This window comes from Mercenaria mercenaria, chromosome 15 (genome assembly GCF_021730395.1).
Source record: "Mercenaria mercenaria strain notata chromosome 15, MADL_Memer_1, whole genome shotgun sequence".
NCBI lineage: Eukaryota > Metazoa > Mollusca > Bivalvia > Venerida > Veneridae > Mercenaria > Mercenaria mercenaria.
Genome location: NC_069375.1, coordinates 40,925,952 through 40,953,639, shown reverse-complemented (window position 1 = coordinate 40,953,639; position 27,688 = coordinate 40,925,952). Strand labels below are relative to the sequence as shown.

Sequence of the window (27,688 nt, the reverse complement as noted above, 5' to 3'; positions counted from 1 at the left end):
CCATAATTATTTCTTTCATTTCATATGCCTATAAACTCAATGAAGTTACTTCACGTTAATAAAATGATAGAATAAAACATTCTTTGTTAATAAACATTAGTACATATCGTAGAAGTACAATGTGTTTTCATTTAGAATCATTAGTATAGCTTTAATAATAATAAACCATTCAATTCTGATATTACAATAAATGATAAATGTAAGGAATGTTTTAAATCAGTAGGATACTGAATGAAAGATAATTATGTAAACCCCTCTCCCATCCCTACAAAACGACTGAATATTGTTGTAAAAATGTCAACTTTAGCTCCTTACGATGTTCTGGGACTCCAATCAACCTCACAACCAGTCTCATCAAAAAATTTCTCAGTTTGGAACCAGTCTCTAAACTGTGCCACCTGATTGGTTGTTTCTGAGCTCTATCTTGAAACTGACCAATGGCAAGACTGGATTCTCAGACTGGTCTCCAAACTCAAATTTTGTCTGTATACTTAATTTAAATATAAAATTTTATAAAATTACCATCAGTTATAGGTTGTAAACCATGGCAAGAACATTTTTCTTGTTGTATTAAAGACTACACCAATCTCAAAGACTAGGAAAAGACTAGAGCTCACATAAAACCATGTATACACCACAGGACACAGTTTTGATAAATGAAACAATTGTTACACAAAAAAGCACTCGTGATCAATCAAGCAATCATCTACATAATCACTGAGACATACAATTTAACTTTTCAAAAATAATCAAAACAGCTTCCCCTTTGTTCTGTACAAAAATAGCTGCAATAAAAACACAAAAACGTTGTTCAGTTTTCCTGTGCAGTTTACAAAATGCATGAAAATAAATGGTGCTGAAAATAGCTGTATCTAAATACTCTTCAGAAGGGAGTCACAAAAACACTCGAAAAAAGATTGCATCTTAACGAGCAAATGTAAAATCTTAATTTGGCCTAACAGCAGTAATTTTTCCACCCCTAAAATGCTTGCTAAATAATTTTTTGCTCAATTAAGAATTAATTTACATCTGTTGTATGCAGATTTTTTCAATTTGCACAATTTTGAATGATATTGTGATAAATGACAGAAAATAGGTCCTTTCTAATCAGTCATCGCTCATATCATACGCTAATTAATTTTATTGCAATTTTTGCGCCCATAAACACTCCAAATTTCATAACTTTTGTGAAGAAGATGTTACGCTTTAAATGTAGTTGCAAAAACTGAAACCTGATTCAGATGTAGGAAAACATATATTGAAATTATTTTCACATACGTAGGGCAGCAAAAATTGATATCTGCCTAGAGAAAAACAGGCTATGACTTAGTTTTTTTGGTATGCACATCCTGTTCAGCTTCCTTTTTTATATCTTTTTTGGCTTTGTAAATGTTCCAACATACAATTTTAGGAAAAAAAGAAGAACTCATGTATTTAGGACTCTGATTATATATATATATATATATATATATATATATATATATATATATATATATATATATATAGTAGACAATGTACTATGAACAAGTCTGTAATAAAATTCTGTTCTATGTTCTATATCCAAAATGTATTAAATGGCAATACTAATATATTCAATAGTGGAAAAAAAGATGAATTAAGATGCCTTTCATTTTTTACATATTTAATAATTCTAATCCAATTATGTGTGTATGTTCAAACTTTAATCAGAACTTTTATTGCAGAAATAAGCATAGGAATAAAAAGAGTTTTAGCCTAAATGAGAAGATCTCTGCAAAACATCAGTCTGTGGTCATGAAAACATAGGACACAATATTGCTTTTTTTTTTAATATTCTTTTCTAACAAAAACTCTGAGATATATTTTAAGTCTATTTAACTGTTTCAATGAGTATCAATCATATTTTAATACTGAACTGATGTCTCTTATAGCATTTCATCAAGATAAAATTTTGGAAAGTAATTGATAAATTTTTATAGATGGAATGAGACAGAATTTCATAAATCTGTACCTTTCTATAAACTTTCTTATTTTGAGAGTACTTTGTTTCTTGATAAGCTATGGTAGGAATCATGAACAGGATTTTTTTTTTATCTATGATTATTTTTCTATCTGGAGAGAAACTGTTTCAAATGAGGCAACATATAAATTTTTATCTACCTAACAATATCATCTTTTTTGCAATCACAGGTGCAAAAATACAATTCACATAGCTAGAAAGGTTACAGTTCTTACAAAACTATGAAACTGCAGCAGAGGAAAAAAAAAAGAGAAGAAAAAGTGCTGATTTATATCTGAACTAATTTTTTACTGCCACACCTAATTGTTCACATTCTGATATGAATCAATTTATATGCATTTATTACTATTTGCAATTTAAAGTTGGAAAATATCTTTTATATCATGTGCAACTTTTTTCAAGTTACTCAATAGTTACTGTAAAATCATTTAATTTCGTGGCTTAGGTCAAAATGGCAATTTCGTGGGAATATGAATTTGTGGATTTCAACTTCTGAACATCAAATGAATGGTAATTTTACTTGTTCGTTGGAATTAAATTTCATGGATCACGAAATCCATGAAAATTTAGTCCCCCTCGAATAATAATGATTTCACAGTAACATCAGTTTTTGATTAGATTTTTATCTTTTTCACTGCTGTACGAATTTAAGACACAGATTAAAGTTACTGGTTATTTTGTTTCTATGACATCTTAATTGTACTTACTTACTCCTTGAAATCCTTAATTACACATACAAGGACTTTTGTGACTGCAATGAGTCAAGTTTGTAAAAAGTAACAGTTAAATGGTATTTCTATTACTGTTTTAATAATACAACAGTAAACACTGGAAACATTTACCAGTAAATACTTGCAATTTTTTCTAAACTGTATTTCCTGAAATAAGGGTTACAAGCTATTTTTGCATTTTTTGATGTTTTAATGAATTTACAGTTGTGTAACAAAAGTAAATAAACCAAAATATATACAAGAGCACTTCCAACAAGAGTAATTACATCAGCATAATTATAATTGCGATTTTCTAAAACCACCATTTTATCTGACCCAAAACTTAAAGCTTTAATGTTTCACTGACACTGACCACATAAAAGAATAAGAATTTCATATGCTCAGTGTCTTTGTAAATATATTTCATCTTTTTCACATTTTTCCTAATACTGTGAAATCTTTTAAATTCGCTGGCATGAAATTTCGCACAAACGTGAAAAAGGACTGTTTCGCGCGGGCTTTAATTCGCGCATTTTCAATTTATAAATGAAAAAATAAAATTAAAAAATAACATTAGCGCGGTCATAAATTCGCGCATCGGTTCTAGCGCGAAATACGCGAAAATTCGTCCTACACCAATAAAAATGATTTCACAGTAATATGCGCTAAAATGGCAAATGAAAAAAGTGCCCTTCTATTAGAAACAATAAGGTACACCATACCTCGAATGCAAATGCAGAAATATTTGGACAAATTGCAATATAACCACATCATAAATTTATGTTCAAGTACAACTCAGCAAGTGGCTGATTGCTTTTACAGAAAATCATGTTTTTTCACACAGAAGTTTGTCTCACATTTCCCATAGGCATTTTAATCAGGCCAAATGTATTTCCACTAATTCCTTGGTATTCCTAACCCAAAATGCATTCTAAGGCTGATAATTGGGAAATATATTCTTAAAATATAAACAGATGGCAAAGGAAATACAAATTTACAGCAAAAACACAAAACAGAAAAGAAAATAAAGAAGAAAAATTTAATAAATCGAACAAAAGGTTACTGAGTTAGCTAATTAAAATCATATATAAATTGCAATATAATTTGTATGTTAAACGCTCGTAAGCCATCATTTCATTACAATGAGAGGCACCTTACACATGATCCTAACCTTTAGTACTTGCCTCGATCAACTTATCTTACTATTAAAGCCTTACAAGAAATTATTTCTCTACAATACTGTGGTATCATTTTGGGTCTGAATGGCTATTAAGGGGATATAAATTCACAGATTTCAACTTTTAATGTAAACTGAACAGGGATTTTGCATTTGTTGCTAATTCAATCTCATGGACTGATTCCACAAAAAATTTCCCCCCATAGATATCAATGATTTCATCATATTTAACAAAAAAAACCTAGATTCTAAGAGAGCTTGGTCTACCCTGAACCACATTCTCATCCATCGTATGTTCAATGTGGTACCCGAGACAAACTACCAGAGAACCATGGTAAACCTCTGGTATGCGAGAATGCCTGAACCATAACTTTTTCATAAACCTATCTTAATATGATCTTAATACACAAGTTATGAAATAGAAGTGGATAACAATTACAGACAAGCATTACATAGATGAAAGTAACAGTAAAATGTATTATAGAGAAAGTTCAGCAGGTATCTTGAACTGTATCCAAATTGTTTGACAGATTACATCAGTTCATAATATAATCTCTAATCACATCACTTCACATAATCTCTAATCTAGGAAAGTGGATAGAACTATGCAGTATGGAGGTGGGGTAATGTACTCATAAAAATCAAGTCTAATCAAGACTGGGTGTACTAGAAAAGGTTTTGAGAAGGGCTAACATAAGTAATTATAAAATAACGGTTATAAGAGCTGTCTAATGATAACATGCTTGAAATTCTATGTAATACTCTTACATATAGTGGTGTCCGGTAATATCGCGGGTTCTCTGGTATCACGGTAACCTCCCTTTGCCAGAAATTCTTTGCCGAGCAGCACCGCAGTGACTTACATTTGTAAACCGGAACCATGAGATTTTGTTTACAAACATTTCTTGCAAAATTCCATCGTAAATGGAAAGTATTACTTAGATTATCGCAACCATTCAATATCTCAAAATTATGCATCTGCTCACCACCCCTTCCCGCCCAAAAACGCTTTTATTTAAATTAAACTAAGTCCACAACCTGGACAGCTTCAGAAAGTTCGTCTGATGCATTGTTTTTATGAATGAAATTACTGCGGTCACATGATGACGAAAGTAGGCGTGTCCCGCAGCTGTCAAAATCAAATACCGCGATATTTGAGAACTATGGGATTGTTAAAGTAGGTCAAGTATGGCTGACATTTTATTGCGTTTTTTACACATTCTCCACTGGCTGAGAAAGAAAGATGATTTGCAAGTTATAACAGACAGTTGGTTTAAAGTTTTAATGCAGAAAACAAACTAAAGATCAGACTTTATTGATATGTTATTTATGTTACAACCGTTAGTACCGCGATACGAGGGAACTCCATCCTACAAAAACTTATCTGACAACAAGAGGACCATGATGGTCCTGAATCGCTCACCTATCTCCACATGACCCAGTGTTCAACTGAGTACGACATCGTTATTTCTATTATTTGACATAGTGACCTAGTTTTTGAGCACATGTGACCTAGATATCATCAAGATAAAAAATTCTGACCAATTTTCATGAAGATCCATTGAAAAATATGGCCTCTAGAGAGGTCACAAGGTTTTTCTATTATTTGACCTAATGACCTAGTTTTTGAAGGCACGTGACCCACTTTTAAACTTGACCTAGATATCATCATATGAACATTCTCACCAATTTTCATGAAGATCTCGTGAAAAAAATGGCCTCTAGAGAGGTCACAAGGTTTTTCTATTTTTCGACCTACTGACCTAGTTTTTGACCGCACATGACCCAGTTACGAACCTGACCTAGATATCATCAAGCTGAACATTCTCACCAATTTTCATGAAGATCCATTGAGAAATATGGCCTCTAGAGAGGTCACAAGGTTTTTTCTATTTTTAGACCTACTGACCTAGTTTTTGACCCCACGTGACCCAGTTTTGAATCTGACTTAGATATCATCAAGATGAACATTCTGACCAATATTCATGAAGATCTCATGAAAAATATGGCCTCTAGAGAGGTCACAAGGTTTTTCTATTTTTAGATCTACTGACCTAGTTTTTAACCCCACGTGACCCAGTTTCGAACTTGACCTAGATATCTTCAAGGTAAACATTCTGACCAATTTTCATGAAGATCCATTGAAAAATATCGCCTCTAGTGAGGTCACAAGGTTTTCCTATTTTTAGACCTACTGACCTAGTTTTTGACCGCACATGACCCAGTTTCGAACTCGACCTAGATATCATCAAGGTGAACATTCTGACTAATTTTCATGAAGATCCATTGAGAAATATGGCCACTAGAGAGGTCACAAGGTTTTTCTATTTTTAGATCTACTGACCTAGTTTTTGACCCCACATGACCCAGTTTCGAACTTGAACTAGATATCATCAAGGTGAACATTCTGACCAATATTCATGAAGATCTCATGAAAAATATGGCCTCTAGAGAGGTCACAAGGTTTTTCTATTTTTAGATCTACTGACCTAGTTTTTAACCCCACGTGACCCAGTTTCGAACTTGACCTAGATATCATCAAGATGAACATTCTGACCAATTTTCATGAAGATGCATTGAGAAATATGGCCACTAGAGAGGTCACAAGGTTTTTCTATTTTTAGACCTAATGACCTAGTTTTTGACCCTACGTGACCCAGTTTCAAACTTGAACTAGATATCATCAAGATAAACATTCTGACCAATATTCATGAAGATCTCATGAAAAATATGGCCTCTAGAGAGGTCACAAGGTTTTTCTATTTTTAGACCTACTGACCTAGTTTTTGACCCCACGTGACCCAGTTTCGAACTTGACCTAGATATCATCAAGGTGAACATTCTGACCAACTTTCATGAAGATCTTGTGAAATATATGGCCTCTAGAGAAGTCACAAGGTTTTTCTATTTTTAGACCTACTGACCTAGTTTTTGATGGCACGTGACTCAGTTTCGAACTTGACCTAGATATCATCAAGATGAACATTCTGACCAACTTTCATAAAGATCCCATGAAAAATGTGACCTCTAGAGTGGTCACAAGCAAAAGTTTACGGACGCATGGACGCACTGACGCACGGACGGACGACGGACACCGCGCTATCACAAAAGCTCACCTTGTCACTTTGTGACAGGTGAGCTAAAAAGTAGAATAATTTTGTAAATCATAGTTATGGGACCTGCCTCAAAGCAGTGAAGACCAGTGAGGAGTTTGAAAAGCGTTCAGTTCAAAAGCTTCTGAGAAAGTAGCTTACATGCAAAACTCTTTTAAAAAAAAGTTCTGAATTAAGCGGAACATAATTTTGACAGAATGCGAGCTAGTGTTATGTAACTTGTCTCGTAAGGTCATCTCATGACCTGGAAGACCTGGATGATATGTCTAGAAATCTAGAAAGCATTATTAGGTCTAGTAGTTTCTGAGAAACTTGCTTGTACAGTCAAAACATTTATGATGCCAACAAAACAAACAAAAACTCAAAGCAAAATTTTGAACAGTGAAGCTTTAAAAGCAGTATGTTACTGAAATCATTCTATAGGGGAGAGATGTTTTCGAAGAATACCAGAAGATGAGGATTAGAAATTAAGCCAGAATACAACTGAACTTCTAAAATGGCATTTGTTTATATTCATGCATTAATAAATCAGCTTGGTGAAGGATGGGTCTCAATAGTTCATATTTTGGCAAATTATTTTGTCTTTTAGGATTCTCTTTCATTCATATAAAGCTATGTAACTCAAATACATCTTTTTATTTAACTGAAAGCAGCAAAGTCAAGCAAAAAATGTTTTTTACACAACATAAAGTTAGCAGCATGCAAAAATATTAGTTTCTAGTAATCTACTCACTACTTGAACCAAAATTACTCAATTAAAGGTCATGAGGCATGCTTTTACTTCGATTATAAATAATTTCTAGGAATTTTGCTATCTGATGGAAATTATACACAAAATACATATCATGCAGGGCTTTCTTGAATTCTCTAGCAGTCATAATGACAAAATAACTAGCCGTTCTCACTAGATATAATATCTAAGTGCGAAAACACATACATGGGTGCGGAACATTTAAAGCATTGAGATATATGTATATAGGCTATTTGCGATACAGGATTATAATGTAGGACGTCTAGCACAAAAACAAATATTGTACCTTGCATTTCAGAACTAGATGGAAGATCGGGCAGATTACGACCCTGAATTGAGTCTTTTGGTTCAGAATATCCCTTTAAAATTTTATCCCCACCATTGCAAATATGATGGTCGTCCATATCCTCAACCGGAACTCCCTTGTACATAGTGCCGTTTGACATTTTCCCCGTCAGCGTCGGATGAAACGTGTTGATGTGATTCATATTCATCGTCACATGATCGACGACGGGTTTCATCCCAAGTCTGTTATTATTGTGTTTTCGCTTCTTATGTCGAATGACAATAAAAAGTACTATTGCGAATAAAACTACTATTAGGAAAGCCAGGGCTCCAATTATAATGCCGATATATTGCTCTTCAAATGATTTCTTCTCCTCGGTTTTGTGTATATCGTCGTCTTTATCATTTCTGCCAACATCCACTGGTACATACCCATCATGGTCATGATCTGTACCTGACAAATACGAAAATAAAAATTGTTAATACTTTTTCAAGCTGTATTAAAATAGTATATGTGTTGTATTAATCAAAAATAAAATATCAACTATGTGATAATATAGCTTACTCTAATCCTATTTTTTGTTAAATGGGGTAAAAAGGGACATACTTATACAATAGAACTCCCATTATGTCAAATTGTTACAAATTAATGTATGTTTGGCTTTTTTATTCCATTTTCTTACAAATTTCCTATTAACAGCTGACACAAAGCATGATATTAATTATGATGGGTGGGGTAATCTTGCACATATCAACCACTTCACAGCTTCTGAATGAAATATTAGAACATATTACTACAACAGCTAAACTTCTAATCAAGTCATTCATTTCTCATTTAAACTCTGCCTAGAAACAATTTTATCATTAAAATCTCTCATGTTTCACATAAAATATATATGAAACACATTTTAAATATTTTTTGCTAAATTTCTGCAACTGTAAAATAGTAATTTCCCAAAAAACTGATCCTGCATGGAAATCATACAAATAATCACCCTAAAAATAAGATTTTCAATCAAGAAGGATACACTTGGGTTTTATGGCTAACAAGTTTTTAGTTACAAACATATTCATTACAGATCAGTGCCAAATGGTTATGTTTACTCCCTTTTTAACAATTTCAATGATAACATAATAACTGTAAAAGACTTCTTTCGGAACAATATCCAAGTTGTAAAAAAGGTACTTATTCCTAACTGAGTGAGGCTGTAACAAAGTGTAACAATGAATCTAGAGGTACAATAAAAGTTTTATTACTAAGCAACCCCCTTGGATAACTTTGCCAAAAAAAAAAAATGAAAATTCGTAATGAAAAGAAAAATAAAACTAACTCAACAGCTTGCAAGGAGATATGCCAACAATCTCAAGCTGTTAGAAGTATGTTTAGTTTTCAATTCAAAATGACCATCCTAGCAAAGGTCAGAAGCCTGTTATTGAGATAATTTTGTCACCAATATTCAGGGCTATTTGAACAATTTATAAACTGACCCAGGTACTCTCCCTATAAAATCTGAAATCCCAACATTTCAACAATATCTGAAGAACTGACAGATTGTCCACCAAAAGACATGAAAGTAACAACAGGCAATGAAACACAGCTCTCTGAAACATCAATGGCTTCAAGCTGCAATCATTCAACTGATGTTCCCTCATGCAATTCATGGGGTCTCCTGATTTTTCTGTTCGGACTGCTCGAAACCTATGATAACTCAGCATTCCACTCACATCACTACGACCTCAGGTGATCCTTGTTTTACTCTACTTCATCTTCTTCAACGGGAGGCCAAATTATGCAGGCATACCTCATGTACAGTCCAAGTCTTATTAAGGTTGTGCCTCTTACCTAGATCTATTATAGGTCCGCCAGCATTTGGATCGACCTCCATTTCAGGATCATTATTATCACTATCATCTTGTTTAGCTGTTGTCGTGGAAACAGTTGTCGGGGGAGGTAACTCGGCACTAAAGTTTCCGCTAGCAGGTTCTGTAATTCAGCAACATTACATTATAAGATGCACAATATATCATGTAGAAAAGAGAAAGTGTAACAAGAGCTTGTCCAACACGAAATGCCCCCCTTGATGCATTCAGTAATTGCACAAGGAACAGAAATTATTTGCTCACTGTAAACAGAAGTTCTACTGTTCTGGTTCAATGTGACATTGACCTTGGACCTATTGACCCCAAAATCAACAGGAGTCATCTGCTGGTCATGATCAACTTCCCTATTAAGTTTAGTGATCCTGGGCCCAAGCATTCTCAAGGTATCGTCCAAAAAGGGTTTAACTGTTCTGGGTCAATGTGACCTTGACCTTTAGCCTACTGACCTCAAAATCTATAGGGGTCATCTTCAGGTCATGACCAACCTCCCTATCAAGTTTCATGATCCTAAGCCCAAGCGTTCTCAAGTTATTGTCTGGAAATGTTTTAAATGACCTTTGACCTACTGACCTAAAAATCAATAGGGGTCATCTGCTGGTCATGATGAACCTCTCTATCATCTTTCATGAACCTTGGCCCAAGCATTCTCAAGTTATCATCCAGAAACCGTTTAACTGTTCCTGGCCAATGTGACCTTGAACTTTGACCTAATGACCTCAAAATCAACAGGGGTCATCTGCTGATCATGATCAATCTCCCTATCAATTTCCCTGATCCTAGGCCCAAGTGTTCTTGAGTTATCGCCCGGAAACCGTTTTACTGTTCCTGGTCACTGTGACCTTGACCTTTGACCTACTGACCTCAAAAACATCTGCTGGTCATGACCAACCTCCCTATCAACTTTCACAATCTTAGGCCCAAGCAATCTTGAGTTATCATCTGGAAACCGTTTAACTGTTCCGGATCACTGTGACCTTGATATTTGACATACTGACCTCAAAATTAATAGGGGTCATTTGCTGGTCATAACCAACCTCCCTATCAACTTTCATCCTAGGCCCAAGCGTTCTTGAGTTATCATCCGGAAACCGTTTAACTGTTCAGGGTCACTGTGACCTTGACCTTTGACATACAGATCTCAAGATCAACAGGGATCATCTGTAGGTGATGACCAACCTTCTTATCAACTTTCATGATCCTAGGCCCAAGTGTTCTCGAGTTATCACCCGGAAACGGACTGGTCTACATACTGACCGACATCTGCAAAACAATATACCCCTCCTCCGAAGGGGAGCACAAAAAAACAACAAATTAAATTTAGTGAAGCATGAGGATTCTACAACAAACAGAAAAAGTCTAACACCACTGATGTTAACTTACGGCTTCAAATCAGAAACTTAAGAAATCATTTTAGTTTTGGCCAAAACGGCTGTTTCTAGGACATGATTTTAAACATGAAATATTCATAACAAATTAATTTTTTCGCAAAGATTTAATTTCACGGATTAAACAAATTTAGTTCCCCATGATTATTTTGCACTTCTTTACTTCAATCCACATTTTGTGCAAAGGTGACTATGATTTGACATTAATCTTACGTCATGCAAAGGAAGTCATTTGCTCAGTGAGTAGAATATCAGAATCGTATAATAATGGCCATGTGTTTTGAGTCGAACTCTAAATGCAAAATTTTGTCCCGGTGCGAAAACAACAATCTACTCTATCCCTTAAATAACAACTGAAACAATTATCAGAAAGAAGGCTAGCACATGAAATGGATCTGTATAATATTTCTTGCATTTTCACAGCTTTGTCACTTTCTGGCTTGTTGGTGGACCACAATGCTTTCCAATATTACTTTATTTGAATTTTAACACCATTCCCTAGAGCTTCTCCTGTCAGATATTTTCTCCTTCAGGAGACATCTGAAAGTGATGTGATATTTTTTTTTAATCCATTAGTCTACCACGGTGTCGAAACTGCATAACATAGGATGCAGCTTATTTCACTTACTGCAAAAATAAACACTGGCAAGAGTACAGTCCAACCCTTTTGTTGACAACCCCTCCGACTCGGGGATATCATTAAGGGCTGGAGGGGGGTGGGGGATTTCCCCCTGCTATAGTAGTCTGAAGCCTGGTTACTTTTTATTCTAAATGGAAAGACCCCCTGACCCGCCTCTACTTTACAACTTCAATCTTCTGCTTCTATAATTAATGAAACCCCTGTATGAAGAATGACTCTAGTCTGTGTGAAATCCAACATTATGGCTTTGTAAACCAGCAAGGATCCAGATCTGTGCACTTCCATACTGTTTTTTTTTATCCCTACATCCATACTGTTCGTTATTCAGTTTCAGCACGTATGTGCAAGTTGATCTGGATACTGGTTGCAAAGCCTGTAAGATGGTTTTCAAACAGAGCTCAAACCTTTCTTCCCAGACGTAATTATCACTTTGGCATCCTATACATTCTCAACTTTATGGTTCGATGAGAATGCAGTCAAAATCGCAAAGGAAATACTTACTTGATTCAAACTGCACTTCACTAATTAAAATCCATTTGGCGTCAAAATAAAGTTCCAATTTTATATATCGTGCAATTATATTATCCAATTTAATATAAACATTTCGTGCATATTCCACCACAGTGTCACGTATAAAGTAAAATTTGTCTTTTTTCTGCTTGAAGTATTTCCCTCCAATACTGTAATGAATAACGGCCGTTTTGAACACTCGGTTGTCTTTTGAAAAATAATTATTACAATAAAGCATCACTGATGAAAAGTGTCGAACATTATCGAATTTAAACAAAATTTCAACCGGACCCGGATCAATCAATGTATCATTTTTCCAGCCGACCCACTCGTATCCTTTAATCCCAAGATCCTGAGGGTCAAGACGAAAGTTTGTGTCCCCCTCCTCTCCATCGGTCAGCTGTCCGAGACCATCGTGAAGGTAGTTCTGGCTAATTATACCATCATATGTGAAATCAAAGAAGTCCACTTCAGCCCCTCTTTTGTCTCCCTGTCTCATTGAATATGACACAATACCATCTGAAAAATACACAGCATTATTAATGATGTTGCATTCTTATCCAACAGATCAATGCAGCTCTTATTGCAAATGAAATTTTGAAGCTAATTGGAATTATTCTCTTGCCTTTTTTCTAAGAAACAAAACAACGTCTCCTGGACAAGGGAAAGTGCGACCCCAATGGATTCAAACCTGTTACATTTGGGTTCAACCTACCCATTTTTTCAAGCACTGAGTTCACCTACCCTGAACTTACATCTTGCATAGCAACAAGCACTGAGTTCACCTACCTTGAACTTATGTCTTACATAGCAACAAGCACTGAGTTCACCTACCCTGAACTTACGTCTTACATAGCAACAAGCACTGAGTTCACCTACCCTGAACTTACGTCTTACATAGCAACAAGCACTGAGTTCACCTACCCTGAACTTACATCTTACATAGCAACAAGCACTGAGTTCACCTGCCCTGAACTTACATCTTGCATAGCAACAAGCACTGAGTTCACCTGCCCTGAACTTACATCTTGCTTAGCAACAAGCACTGAGTTCACCTACCCTGAACTTATATCTTGCTTAGCAACAAGCACTGAGTTCACCTGCCCTGAACTTATATCTTACTTAGCAACAAGCACTGAGTTCACCTGCCCTGAACTTATATCTTACTTAGCAACAAGCACTAACTTCACCTACTCTAAACTTATATCTTACTTAGCAACAAGCACTGAGTTCACCTACCCTGAACATATATCTTACTTAGCAACAAGCACTGAGTTCACATGCCCTGAACATATATCTTGCTTAGCAACAAGCAGAGTTCACCTACCCTGAACTTATATCTTACTTAGCAACAAGCACTGAGTGCACCTACCCTGAATTTATATCTTACTCAGCAACAAGCACGGGGTTCACCTATCCTGACCTTATATCTTACTTAGCAACAAGCACTAACTTCACCTTCCCTGAACATATATCTTACTTAGCAACAAGCACTGAGTTCACCTACCCTGAATTTATATCTTTCTTAGCAACAAGCATGGGGTTCACCTATCCTGAACTTATATCTTACTTAGCAACAAGCACTAATTTCACCTACCCTGAACATATATCTTACTTAGCAACAAGCACCGAGTTCACCTATCCTGAACTTATATCTTACTTAGCAACAAGCACTAACTTCACCTACCCTGAACATATATCTTACTTAGCAACAAGCACCGAGTTCACCTATCCTGAACTTATATCTTACTTGGCAACAAGCACTAACTTCACCTACCCTGAACATATATCTTACTTAGCAACAAGCAGAGTTCACCTACCCTGAACATATATCTTACTTAGCAACAAGCACTAACTTCACCTACCCTGAACATATATCTTACTTAGCAACAAGCACTAACTTCACCTACCCTGAACATATATCTTACTTAGCAACAAGCACCGAGTTCACCTACACTGAACATATATCTTACTTAGCAACAAGCACTAACTTCACCTACCCTGAACATATATCTTACTTAGCAACAAGCACCGAGTTCACCTACCCTGAACATATATCTTACTTAGCAACAAGCACTAACTTCACCTACCCTGAACATATATCTTACTTAGCAACAAGCACTAACTTCACCTACCCTGAACATATATCTTACTTAGCAACAAGCACCGAGTTCACCTACCCTGAACATATATCTTACTTAGCAACAAGCACTAACTTCACCTACCCTGAACATATATCTTACTTAGCAACAAGCACCGAGTTCACCTACCCTGAACTTATATCTTACTTAGCAACAAACACCGAGTTCACCTACCCTGAACATATATCTTACTTAGCAACAAGCACTAACTTCACCTACCGTGAACATATATCTTACTTAGCAACAAGCACTAACTTCACCTACCCTGAACATATATCTTACTTAGCAACAAGCACCGAGTTCACCTATCCTGAACTTATATCTTACTTGGCAACAAGCACCGAGTTCACCTACCCTGAACATATATCTTACTTAGCAACAAGCACCGAGTTCACCTATCCTGAACATATATCTTACTTAGCAACAGCACTAACTTCACCTACCTGAACATATATCTTACTTAGCAACAAGCACCGAGTTCACCTATCCTGAACTTATATCTTACTTAGCAACAAGCACTAACTTCACTACCCTGAACATATATCTTACTTAGCAACAAGCACCGAGTTCACCTACCCTGAACATATATCTTACTTAGCAACAAGCACTAACTTCACCTACCTGAACTTTATATCTTACTTAGCAACAAGCACTAACTTCACCTACCCTGAACATATATCTTACTTAGCAACAAGCACCGAGTTCACCTACACTGAACATATATCTTACTTAGCAACAAGCACTAACTTCACCTACCCTGAACATATATCTTACTTAGCAACAAGCACTAACTTCACCTACCCTGAACATATATCTTACTTAGCAACAAGCACTAACTTCACCTACCCTGAACATATATCTTACTTAGCAACAAGCACTAACTTCACCTACCCTGAACATATATCTTACTTAGCAACAAGCACCGAGTTCACCTACCCTGAACATATATCTTACTTAGCAACAAGCACTAACTTCACCTACCCTGAACATATATCTTACTTAGCAACAAGCACTAACTTCACCTACCCTGAACATATATCTTACTTAGCAACAAGCACGAGTTCACCTACCCTGAACATATATCTTACTTAGCAACAAGCACTAACTTCACCTACCCTGAACTATATCTTACTTAGCAACAAGCACCGAGTTCACCTACACTGAACATATATCTTACTTAGCAACAAGCACTAACTTCACCTACCCTGAACATATATCTTACTTAGCAACAAGCACCGAGTTCACCTACCCTGAACATATATCTTACTTAGCAACAAGCACTAACTTCACCTACCCTGAACATATATCTTACTTAGCAACAAGCACCGAGTTCACCTACCCTGAACATATATCTTACTTAGCAACAAGCACTAACTTCACCTACCCTGAACATATATCTTACTTAGCAACAAGCACAGAGTTCACCTACCCTGAACATATATCTTACTTAGCAACAAGCACTAACTTCACCTACCCTGAACATATATCTTACTTAGCAACAAGCACCGAGTTCACCTACTGAGTTCACCTGCCCTGAACTTATATCTTACTTAGCAACAAGCACTAACTTCACCTACCCTGAACATATATCTTACTTAGCAACAAGCACCGAGTTCACCTACCCTGAACATATATCTTACTTAGCAACAAGCACTGAGTTCACCTGCCCTGAACATATATCTTACTTAGCAACAAGCACTAACTTCACCTACCCTGAACATATATCTTACTTAGCAACAAGTACTGAGTTCACCTACCCTGAACATATATCTTACTTAGCAACAAGCACTGAGTTCACCTACTGAGTTCACCTGCCCTGAACTTATATCTTACTTAGCAACAAGCACTGAGTTCACCTGCCCTGGACTTATATCTTACTTAGCAACAAGCAGAGTTCACCTACCCTGAACTTATATCTTGCTTAGCAACAAGCACTGAGTTCACCTACCCTGAACTTATATCTTACTTAGCAACAAGCACTGAGTTCACCTGCCCTGAACTTATATCTTGCTTAGCAACAAGCACTGAGTTCACCTACCCTGAACTTATATCTTACTTAGCAACAAGTAATGAGTTCACTTACCCTGAACTTATATCTTACTTAGCAACAAGCACTGAGTTCACCTGCCCTGAACTTATATCTTACTTAGCAACAAGTAATGAGTTCACCTACCCTGAACTTATATCTTACTTAGCAACAAGCACGGGGTTCACCTATCCTGAACATATATCTTATTACTTAGCAACAAGCATGGGGGTTCAACTACCCTGAATTTATATCTTATTCAGTAACAAGCACAGAGTATCTCACAGAAGAAGAAAGCTTTTGCATATAAAACTGACATTCCATGAAGATTGAATAATTCATAGAGATTTAGATTTCATTACGACAGAAGTTCTGCTCTCATTTTATACATCTGTTATTATTTACTGCAAATCTACTTAATAACCACGGGAACAAAAAACTGTAAGAAACTGAAGTGCCTTTATTATCAACTGCCTTTATTATCAACAATGGCCCTTTTTTTGCTGCTGTTCATTTTCTTCATTTCCTAGCATAATATAATGAGGATATTCATAAATCATACCTGTTTGCATTGTAAAATGCAAAAACATACTGCATTGTTCAATTACTATCTTAAATTTGCAACAGGACAAAAATGTATTACTTATCATGAAATTAATTTCATTTACTGAATTACAGTATCAAACGGTTATGTCTTAATATGTAGTCTAGAGATAAGCAAAAACTGGATATACTTCAGCTAAACAAACATTGGGAGCGCCATCCCACATAAATGCTGAATGGCTCAAATCCCCAAAAGGGCGGAATGTGACTGCAGCTCCCACAATTCTTTGCAAATATGTTACAGTAAATACTGGGCAAAATCCTTGAAAAGAAATTTTCAAGAAGTACCTTGCCATGTGCAGCCATACAGTTCCACTCGGAGACAAACTGTGCGTGGATTACGGCAATATGGTATAAACCGCAAACGTTTTCCAATGATGGGCGGCGATACTTGGCGCAATTCTGCTGAGTAGGTGTTATCGTTCCCCTCAAAACGCTGTGAACAAAAAAATTGAAAATATATGAGTGCAATTCATAAAAGCTGTGAATAAACTTGAAAATATTAAACAGGTGAGCATCATTAGCGTGTGATATAACCAACGTATTATAATTCAATGATGTAATAATACTGCCGAGCATAATACTTAAAACATGCACCTTCAATTAGGTAACACAAGCTACCAGGAAGCTATACAGAATAAAAACCTTCAGAAAGTCGTTACATAATTTCAACTTGGCTATAACAACACAAGAAACAACGAGAAACAATTACTCATTTACTCAACACTTTTTGTATTTTCGACATAACAATCTAATCATTTCATTCTATTCTTTTTGATAGGAATTGCATGAAAGCAACAGAGGAAGGAATCTTGATTGCGGCATGTTTTTACTATCTTTTTACTGTTTTTTCACGTCAGCCGTTGCGAGTCAGTCTAATTGCTGAAATCAACCTCTCCCTGTAGCCTCGAGAATCATAACAATGTTACACAATGTTACAGAGCTTCGTCTGAGAAAAATGGAATGATACCATACACGGGGGTGACTCAACATCCAAACAAATGTCTTTTTAAGGTTTTGTTTTGTTCGCCGACTCTGGGAAAATATTGCAAAGATGCTAATTGCCCCATAGCTGGGTTTTCTTAAGCTATCCAAACATGGTCACAATTCATGAACAAATACTGTCAATCGAGAACTTTAATGAGAAGATGAGAAGACTTCTTCTGCTCAGAAACAGCTTTGTTTTCACAGCCATAGAGAAAAATATCCAGAGAAAAGCCAAAAGATAATGAAAGATTTCTTTCCTATCTTTATTTATAACGAAGATATAGCCTCTAGGTGCCAAACTGATCTGAGAGGGAAATTGTCTCCACCATGATTATGTTTAATTCAGCCTTAGAAACATTTGAAAAGAACTTTTATGTCTATATTACTTTAAGCATATCCAAGCTGAGGGTGAAATGCTTAGATATGAGACTAGTCTCAAAACAGAAGAATCTGATTGGTGGATTCTGAGTACTGTTTTTGAAATTGACCAATGACATGGCTGTATTTCAAGACTGGTTTCAAAACTCAATTTTATTAAACCTAAGTGACCAAAAAAAGGCAAAAAGCAGTAAACATAGATATTCCACTGGTAACACATTATGCAAAAGGCTGGATATACCCCAACCCCTGCGAAATGCAGTACTTGAAATCATGAACACTTCAAACCATTAAAGAACTTCAACAGTTCTTGACTTGTGTTCATGAATTTTTGGACATCAACTGTCCTTAAAAAGTGTTCAGGAACAGTTCATGTACTACTAAAGAATCACACAGAGTTCTTGAATTGTCCATGATAAAAGGTTAAAAGAACAATCATGATGTTATTTTCTTGAATCTTTCATGCACTACTCATGACAGGTAGTTCATGAACTAATGAAGAATCATGTTCATGAACGGTTCACTGCTAGTTCGTGAAGATAAAATGGCACAATAAAAACATATAGCAAGAAGTACATGAACTATTCATGATCAACAAAATATCAAGAACTATTCATTAAGTGAATATACATGGACTGTTCATGAACAGTAACGTTTCATTTCGAAGGGAAGCTTTTGGCACAAAAGCCTTAATGAATGGAAAAAATTCACACAATATTACACATCAAAGATCACAAAAATATAATTTCCCATGAAAACAAACTACCAAACATCAAAAATGAAGTGGAAACAGTTTTGACTTACAGCAAACAGTACTCCATTAAAATATCATATTCAATAATAGTGAAAATGTTGCAGATATCAAATCCCATGAGATTCGAGGGACCCAGTCTCTGAAAAGCTCGGGAGATTTTTTTTATTTGTCTGTTATATATTCTACATGATGATGTACGAGGGTATGACATGTATGATACCATTAAACGCTTACTAAAGGTCGTCAAACCCATTATCTCGGTCAATTCTCCTTGATATGGTAACACAAAGACACCACCAGATAATGACAATATCTTAAACAATCGACCAGTCATTATGCTTTTTTCTTTGTCCGATTTTCCACCAATTTTCCTCACATTTTTATTAAGAACGAAAAAGAAGAAGCAGTTTATAACAATTAATTGGGATGTGCCTGCCGATTTGCTGTCAAGTGTCCTTAAATCTTGTAAAAAGAAATGGACATAATAAGTAACAAATAATAAATACGAGTCTCCCCTTTATCAATGACCGAATATTGACTCAATTCATTAGAAGAAGTATTCCACGGAGAGATTTCCAGATAATTTTCAGTATAAAAGGAGAGAAAATTTGCAGAAGTTTGTCCGATTAGATTTTTTTCTCACACGATAAATTCTTCGATATATTATTGGTCAGTGATGGAAGCATGATTCATGTCGGGAACACAACCAGTAAGCATGGAAGAATTGTGAGAAAGTTAACAATGTATGAATCATAACATGCCAGCAGAGATATTGTGGCGGCAATGTCTGTAAGATTTGTCTTTTATTACATCATTAACGTCACCGTGTATTTTCAGTATGTGATGATTTGTTGATTTTGTGCAATATGTATTTTTTAATAAACAAGCTTATTCTGCCATGTGTGAGTATCTTATAACCAATTAAGTGAAACTGAAAGTGCCTTTTTCATGTTTTTGTTTTGACCTAACCTACGAGTGATCTACTTACTATATTACTTAATGTCTAACATACTTTTGTGAAAGTATTTTTTTTATTTCTAATTTACACAGATTTAATTTTACAGTTGATTCATCCATTTAATGTAACCTTTAGCCTGCTAATTTTCTAAAATGGACTGGTCCATCATTCAATTTGGGCAATACCATTTATCATTTGAAGGTGTGTTCACTGAAAATTACTGACTGGATAGGGAACAGTGCAGACCATGATCAGCCTGCACGGCTTGGTCTGCACTGGTCGCAATTAAAGGCAGAAATACATGCCGCCAGCAGGTTAAAGGCTAATATGAAAAGAAAATTTTTACTTCATTTTCAGAAACATTCTCTGGAATTAGTAAAAAAAAATTCTTTTCAAATTTAAGGCAAACATCTTTTTTTACAAGAATACAGATTCAAATATGGCCTATTTCATTTATTTTCTTTGTTTTTTTTAGAAATTTCCGAAGAAAAGATTGATGTTCTACTGTAAAACTCGTAATGCAAATATTTCTTTTGGGTGTAATAACAGGGATTTGATTTCTTAACATAAAATGAGAAAAATCTCTTTACTCCCAAATGAAGGAATTTTTTAAACTAGAAAATGTTATTAAACACTTTAATAAACAGGAATAGTGTAATACTCTATCATTAGTATGAAGCATTGAAGACGCAGTGTCTCTAAAAAAAACAAAAAAACTCTTTCAAATACATGTAGTGTTAAAACTGTTGCAACAATTCTAAAACCTTTAAAATGAAAAAAGTTCGACCTTCTGTTATTAAGTACCGCTAAATATTTGTACAAAAAATAGTTTCATTACATCACAGTAGTTGTTTCATTTTCTTAGCAACATCTTTTCTTGGCAGACAAGTATTATAAGGGAAAGAGATTTTGTTGATTTCTAATTTAAAGATTAAAATAACACAAATATGATCGTTTCCGACGTACTTAACAATGTCACAGTTCCCTTGAAAATTGCAGAATTAGAAACAATTTGCCTCACATTTTCCAACTTTCCAGCAATTCTAAAGTGTACATGATCTAGGCCATGTTTACTTTGCAGACAATTACAATCTCTATCGATTAATTAAAATAACTGCACTTGGGTAGAAAACAGAATTGTTAATTGATGTCTGGGGGAACTTTTCTCTCCCAATAATTACAGTGTAGGTACTTAGTGCTGAAAGTTTTCATCCCAGAAGATTGCCAGACAATTTTCTCTACTCTGCACTTTTACATTGGATAGGTTAGTTTGTACCAATTTATTCTGTGTCACTACTACTTATATATAAAATCTCGACACCTCATACCAAGAAAAGCCAATTTAATGCCGAGCATCAAGCAAGGGAGCATTTGATTGGTTGACTCTGACTTCAATCTTGAAATTGACCATTTTGAAATAGGGCTCTAATCATTGGAGCCTGGATTGTCTATATACTTTAATAAGTAAAAAGGTTCCATTTTTCCTTTTGTTTACAGCTGCTACAGTAACTGCATAATTATATTTCTTGGCAACTTTTTAGCAATTTAGGAACAGAACCTCTTAGTAGGAGCATAAAATTCTGAATCAATCAAATAGTGTATACAGTCCAATTGAAAAATTTATTACAATCAGAGCTAAAATCATTCCCGACTGTGCATGTGCTGATACTCATGGCAGTTAAACACCTCTTTTTGATTTCATTTTAGACATAAACATGAATATACATGTTTCTTATAATGACAGTACTGAAAGACTAACACTATCTTCCGCATTCTTTAAGTGTTTTCACTGATAGAGCATAAATCGTCTGGAAAATCAATCTTTCAATAATTCATTAATTGAACATGAAATGATTTCCCTGACTTTTTGCCCTGTATCTTCACCACTTCTGCAAAAACTTGATAAAACTGATGCCTGATAACCTGTCTGGGCTGTCAACCATTGTCTGATAAAAAAAAGTTCCTGGAACTACTTTTTTCCATAAATCAAATTAGTGCCCAATTAGTAACTTTTGGTTGTCTGTAACCAGAAAGATAATGCATTGTATATGGCCCATTATTTTAGATTTGTTGGAAATTTAAGAATACATGGATCATAAATAATCATAAACAATCGTTCCAACAGCTCCACATGCCTCTACCCTATGATTACCCACAATGTTTTATAGCACATGTACAAACAATTAACTGTAAAAATTCTGACGCCTACAAGACATATGGAGGCCATCTTTCTGACAAAGTTTGACAACATAATTTGACACCCGAGCCCTAAAGAATTCTTTAACAAAATATCAGGCATACAAAACAGTAACTAAACAGACAACCGACATAATCCCAGGGAGACAGGAGAAATTATTTGGTCAATCGAACCCTTCATACTCGCAGTTTTGAAAATCCTGCGGAAACTCATCCTGGATATATTTTTGAGCAAAAAAAGAAAAGAAAAACAAACTTCTTACAGCCATAAGTCTAAAGGATACAACAGTTAATAGCAACAGTATGTTGCTGATCAAAATATTTGACCCAATCATGGTTTTTTTCTTTTTCGACATTACAAAACCAGCTCATAGGAAACACCTGTTCTGATTACAGAAGTTTTTGTTTAACAGTTTTTGTATCAGCAGTCAAGATATAACTGACAGAAAACTTTGACTTGAAATCAGAAGCGATTTCAACAAAAAAATTTGATTTGATTTATCTACTTGAAGTGACCTATGTTGATACTCAAAAAAATGTTGATAAATGTATGCAATGGAGGTAATGCGCTATAGTCATCTGCAAAAAGTGAGAAATTTTACAGATTTCAGTTAGAAAATTATGAAATATAAATGCCAGTAGTTTATCGCCCATTTTTGAGATAGCTGAATGTGTTTCCAGTATCATCTCAATAATTTGGTAAACGGTATTAAGGGACAGAAGATCAGACAAAAAATATTGTTCTAATACAGCAGAACTTCATATTTTTCACAGACATAGCATATTGATCGTCTACATTATGCACACTTAGCATACACATAGTAAGAAATAATTATGGTTATATATTAGAATGTGACAGACAACTCGAACATTTGAATTTTCAGTCTGCATGTTTAAAACTCAAGCCTGTACACATTCTGTTAGTTAGATACCCACCTCCTCTCCCCGTTTGTTGCGGAACCTCATCCATTCTCCGCCATCTTCGCGCTGGTACTCGAGCAAAAACTCCTCTGTAAACTCTTGACCCTGAAAATATATAGAACAAAACATTAAATAATGTACACATTAAAAAGAGTTGATATCTGCATCGTAGTTGTTGAATGTTCCTGTGTGGCGCATATTTTGAAGAATTTGTACAATTACTGGTACATATGAAACAGAGATGGAGTTTTATCATGGAGAAATTCTGGCTAGCCTTCATATGTTCAGTCTCCTGCGAGCTAGCATAAGGTATGACAGTGAGTCCTCAGTTTCTCACAAAGACAGCCATTTAAGCTCCATCTAAAACTTGCAGTACAGATACTGCTCTTTCCTCCTGCCTTGGCGACCCATTTTTTATAAAATCTGTTTGAAAGCGTCTTAAGTTACAAATTTATAAAAAAAAAACTTCCAAGAATGAAGACATAATTATTTTAAAAGAAAATTAGCGGGAGAAGTAAAACCGTCATCTTAAAAAAACACAATGTCTTTAGCAAGAAACTTAAAGTGTCAATATAGAACTACTTTAGCAAGTTTCTGCTTTCCCCTCCAGAAAATGCATAAATTAATAATTACTTATAAAAACCTTCTGCAACAAAAACCAGCCATGATTCGAAGCAATCTTGAAGACTGATCAGAATCACACATATGCTTGGTATATATTGGCAATCATTTCTAAGACCCTGGTCAAAGGAAGCAATCACTGAGGTGTTACTTTTTATATCAGTTTTGTTTCTTTTTTTATCTTTTATATCAAATAAAACCCTCTGCATTTAATGAATAATCTGTTTGTCCATCATGCCACAAGAGAGAATATCTTGTTGTTTTTTCATTTTCCATAGGCTATAAACAAGTGTTCGCTTCTATGAATGGTTCTATCTTCCTTTTGACAGTAACTGCATCATGTTCACAATTTATTTACAGTTGCCAGCACTGAGTCACTCATATTGGGGTCTCCTCTAGAAAAATGATGTACCTAAGGTTTTCGAGGGATAGTGCAATACCTATAGAAGATGCTAGGCAGCGGACCTGTAATGAAACACGGCAGTTTCCGTATGTTATTTCGGCATTCTTCGGCGGTACATGTAGCTTATAACTGCAACCAGAAAAAGTTGTGTGTCTGTGTTCAGGTTTATCTCCTTTTTTAATATTTTTTCAGTCGTGTAATAATGATGTTGAGAAAATGTGTAGCAGTGAGCACAATGCCCAACTTGATAGTGCTGCCTAATACTGGTATATCAAGCCCTTAGACATATGACATAATACCCCACTCAAGTCACATTATCCTGATCTGTCCTAGAACTATTTTGCTGAGAGCAAAGCCATGTAGCTACAACCATTTCTCAGGTCTATGGCATGATGTCGCCAGGGAGTGAACCAACGACCTCCCGCACTCAAAGCAGGCACTCTACCACTAGCGTTCCGAGGCGGTACAAGGAATATAAACAGCATTCACTGCAGCATATATAGTGACAGTTGCTTAGCAGAACTGCAACATATTGTTACACATTCATTCACCTACCAAAATCAGGTTTGACAATTTATCTATAAAGTTTACAGTACACACTTTTCAATATTCAGAAAAGGAGAATGTAAGACAGCTTTTGTTTTGGCTTTGTATCTGGGTTATGTAAATTTGATAAAGGTTCCAAAGTGTTTTAATGATAACAAGATGGCTGAACAATCTGACATGATATTCCCTAGATACTAAATACTGGAAATTCCAAATATTATCATATCTACATTCTTATCTTTCTATGTAGTTGCTTTCAACTCTAATATTTCCGCCAGGCTTGAGCAGTGGCAGTTACAACAATTGGTAGTGAATAGGTTCTCTCTTCATTTTACCAAATAATATTTACAATATAAGATAAAATTAACAAGAATCAGAGTCAACTGACAAGAAGTAGTTTTTTATTGACTGTAAATCCAGAATATGCAATTGGGAAATATTTCTTTTAATGTAATTACTTCAAAGGTGAAATTAAGAACTATCAAAAGTGCACTGTAGTCTCATTTTCTTTTGGTACAAAGATGGAATCCATTCATTACTATAATAACATAGAATTTTTCTATTACTGTAACTTGGAATCTCTCTATTATATAATTACATAAAAAAAATCAATTTAAAGAGATATTCGGGGAACTCCTTTCGAGAACTGTGAGCATCTTTGAGAATCGTCTCTTCTTTAAATTGATTCTCATGAAATGAAAGATAAAACGCATTTAAGAATACTTTGCACCAGATAAAAGAGATACTTGACTGCGAGCCCAAAACCACACCAAAAGAGATTTTTCTTCTAAACCCCCCCCCGAAATTTGTGTCTTTTTGTTCCCTGTAACTTAAAGTTTACCTCCAGAAAGCAGGAAGTTTCTGACTGGGAAAGGAAATGTCAGACAGACAGTGGATAATGACCAAATACCACAGCTCGCCTGTAAGCCTACAAGAACAAAATAGCAAACGGAACTACTTTTTTGTACCACTGAAAAAAAGGAAACTCTTCACAGATCATTTGAAAAAAACTAACATGGTACGTATTTCAACAACAGGTATATAAGTTTTGTCTATCATAATGATGTATGAAGTCATTAGCGCCTTCATCAGGATAATACACATACAAATAAATCAACAAAATATGAGCCGCGCCATGGGAAAACCAACATAGTGGGTGTGCGACCAGCATGGATCCAGACCAGCCTGCGCATCCGCGCAGTCTGGTCAGGCTCCAAGCTGTTCGCTTTTAAAGCCTATTGGAATTGGAGAAACTGTTAGCGAACAGCATGGATCCTGACCAGACTGTGCGGATGCGCAGGCTGGTCTGGATCCATGCTGGTCGCAAAGCCACTATGTTGGTTTTCCCATGGCACGGCTCATATCTATACCACATTATAACAAATGAATGAAAAGTTCTCTGCATATGTCTTCCAAAGCACTTTTCAGCTCGGTTTTCACTTTTCAAGACACATTCACTTATAGCATGGGAAAAACTGAGAAATACCTAGAGTAAGATTTTATCAGATCTTTTATCAAGTGTCACATCTACATTCACTTTGATTAATACAGATGTTTACTGCAGGCCTCAGACTGTGATTAAAGGCAGTTCCAGAAAACAAATATTTTGGACTTTTCCAGCATTAGGGCCCACCATATCATGTTCTGTAACACATCTCATGTAACAGCCAGATAAGTCTTCAAAAAGTAATATATATTTTTTTTTTCAGAGAGAAACTGGAAAATTGATATTTTCACAGTTTCAAAGCAGTGCAAATATCATTTTTATTTTTCACTGGCACAAAACTACATTTAATTATAAATTAAGACAGACTATGAACAATAAATGTCCAAAATATATTTACCACCACTATAAAGATACACAAAATTTTAATGAAAGAGATCTAGAAACCTCACAGAATTATTTAACATCAATTCAGAATATAGATATCATGATATTACGGAATAGATTCCAGGATGCTATGCATGTGATGTTGCACCGGTGAAAATGGGTATAATTTGGTTAAAAATATCTTCTATCGGACTAACTGGAATTAAAGCACTTAAGCCGTTGTCTAAGAATACATTTTTCAGCAGTCCTATCTTATTTCTATATGTAACTAACAACTTCTCTACATGAAACAACAGTGGGGACATTTTTAATGACTCTGAATAATGCATTTGTAAGAAAAAAATGACAGAAAAAAATGGGATTGGCATATTTCAAAGGGAATGTGGAGAGTGACTAAATTCTTTGCAAGAAAAATACAGCTCAAATTCAATGTTTTATACCACTCTTTGTGAAAATACTTGCATAATATTGATTAACCTTTAGCCTGCAGGCGGCAAGTGGTTTTGACTTTGCTGCCAGTGCAGACCAAAGATCAGACTGCACCTCCGTTCAGGCTGTCCATGGTCTGCACTGTTTGCTATTCAGTCAGTAAATTTTCAGTGAACATCCCTTTGAATAATAAGTGGTACTGCCCAAGTTGAATGACTGACTAGTCCATTTTAGGAATTTAGCAGAGTAAAGGTTAAAAGCATAATATCAGAAGAAATTGCTACTTTATTGCCTGTGAGCATCAAACAATGATAAATAAAACAAATCATCTTGTATCAGCTTCCCAAAAATACCCATAATTCCATTCAGATGTAGTCAGACTATCTCGAAAGTGCCAGACTTAACAAAAATGAATAAAACCATTATCCTTATAATGCAATTCG

General features: G+C 35.3%; 1 protein-coding gene across 2 annotated transcripts in view; it reads right to left on the bottom strand.

Moving 5' to 3' along the window:
- The window catches only part of LOC123552042 (discoidin domain-containing receptor 2-like), a 120,558-nt gene that overhangs the window by 17,112 nt on the left and 75,758 nt on the right, over positions 1–27,688 (bottom strand). The window contains exons 4-8 of one of the 2 annotated variants that reach the window (XM_053525084.1): positions 23,431–23,520; positions 17,510–17,657; positions 12,443–12,970; positions 9,879–10,019; positions 8,037–8,489 (exon numbers count right to left, since the gene is read on the bottom strand). In XM_053525084.1, the coding sequence (XP_053381059.1) occupies positions 8,037–8,489; positions 9,879–10,019; positions 12,443–12,970; positions 17,510–17,657; positions 23,431–23,520 (1,360 nt within the window). The remainder of the gene's footprint in view (positions 1–8,036; positions 8,490–9,878; positions 10,020–12,442; positions 12,971–17,509; positions 17,658–23,430; positions 23,521–27,688) is intronic. The other variant, XM_053525085.1, reaches the window with a different exon arrangement.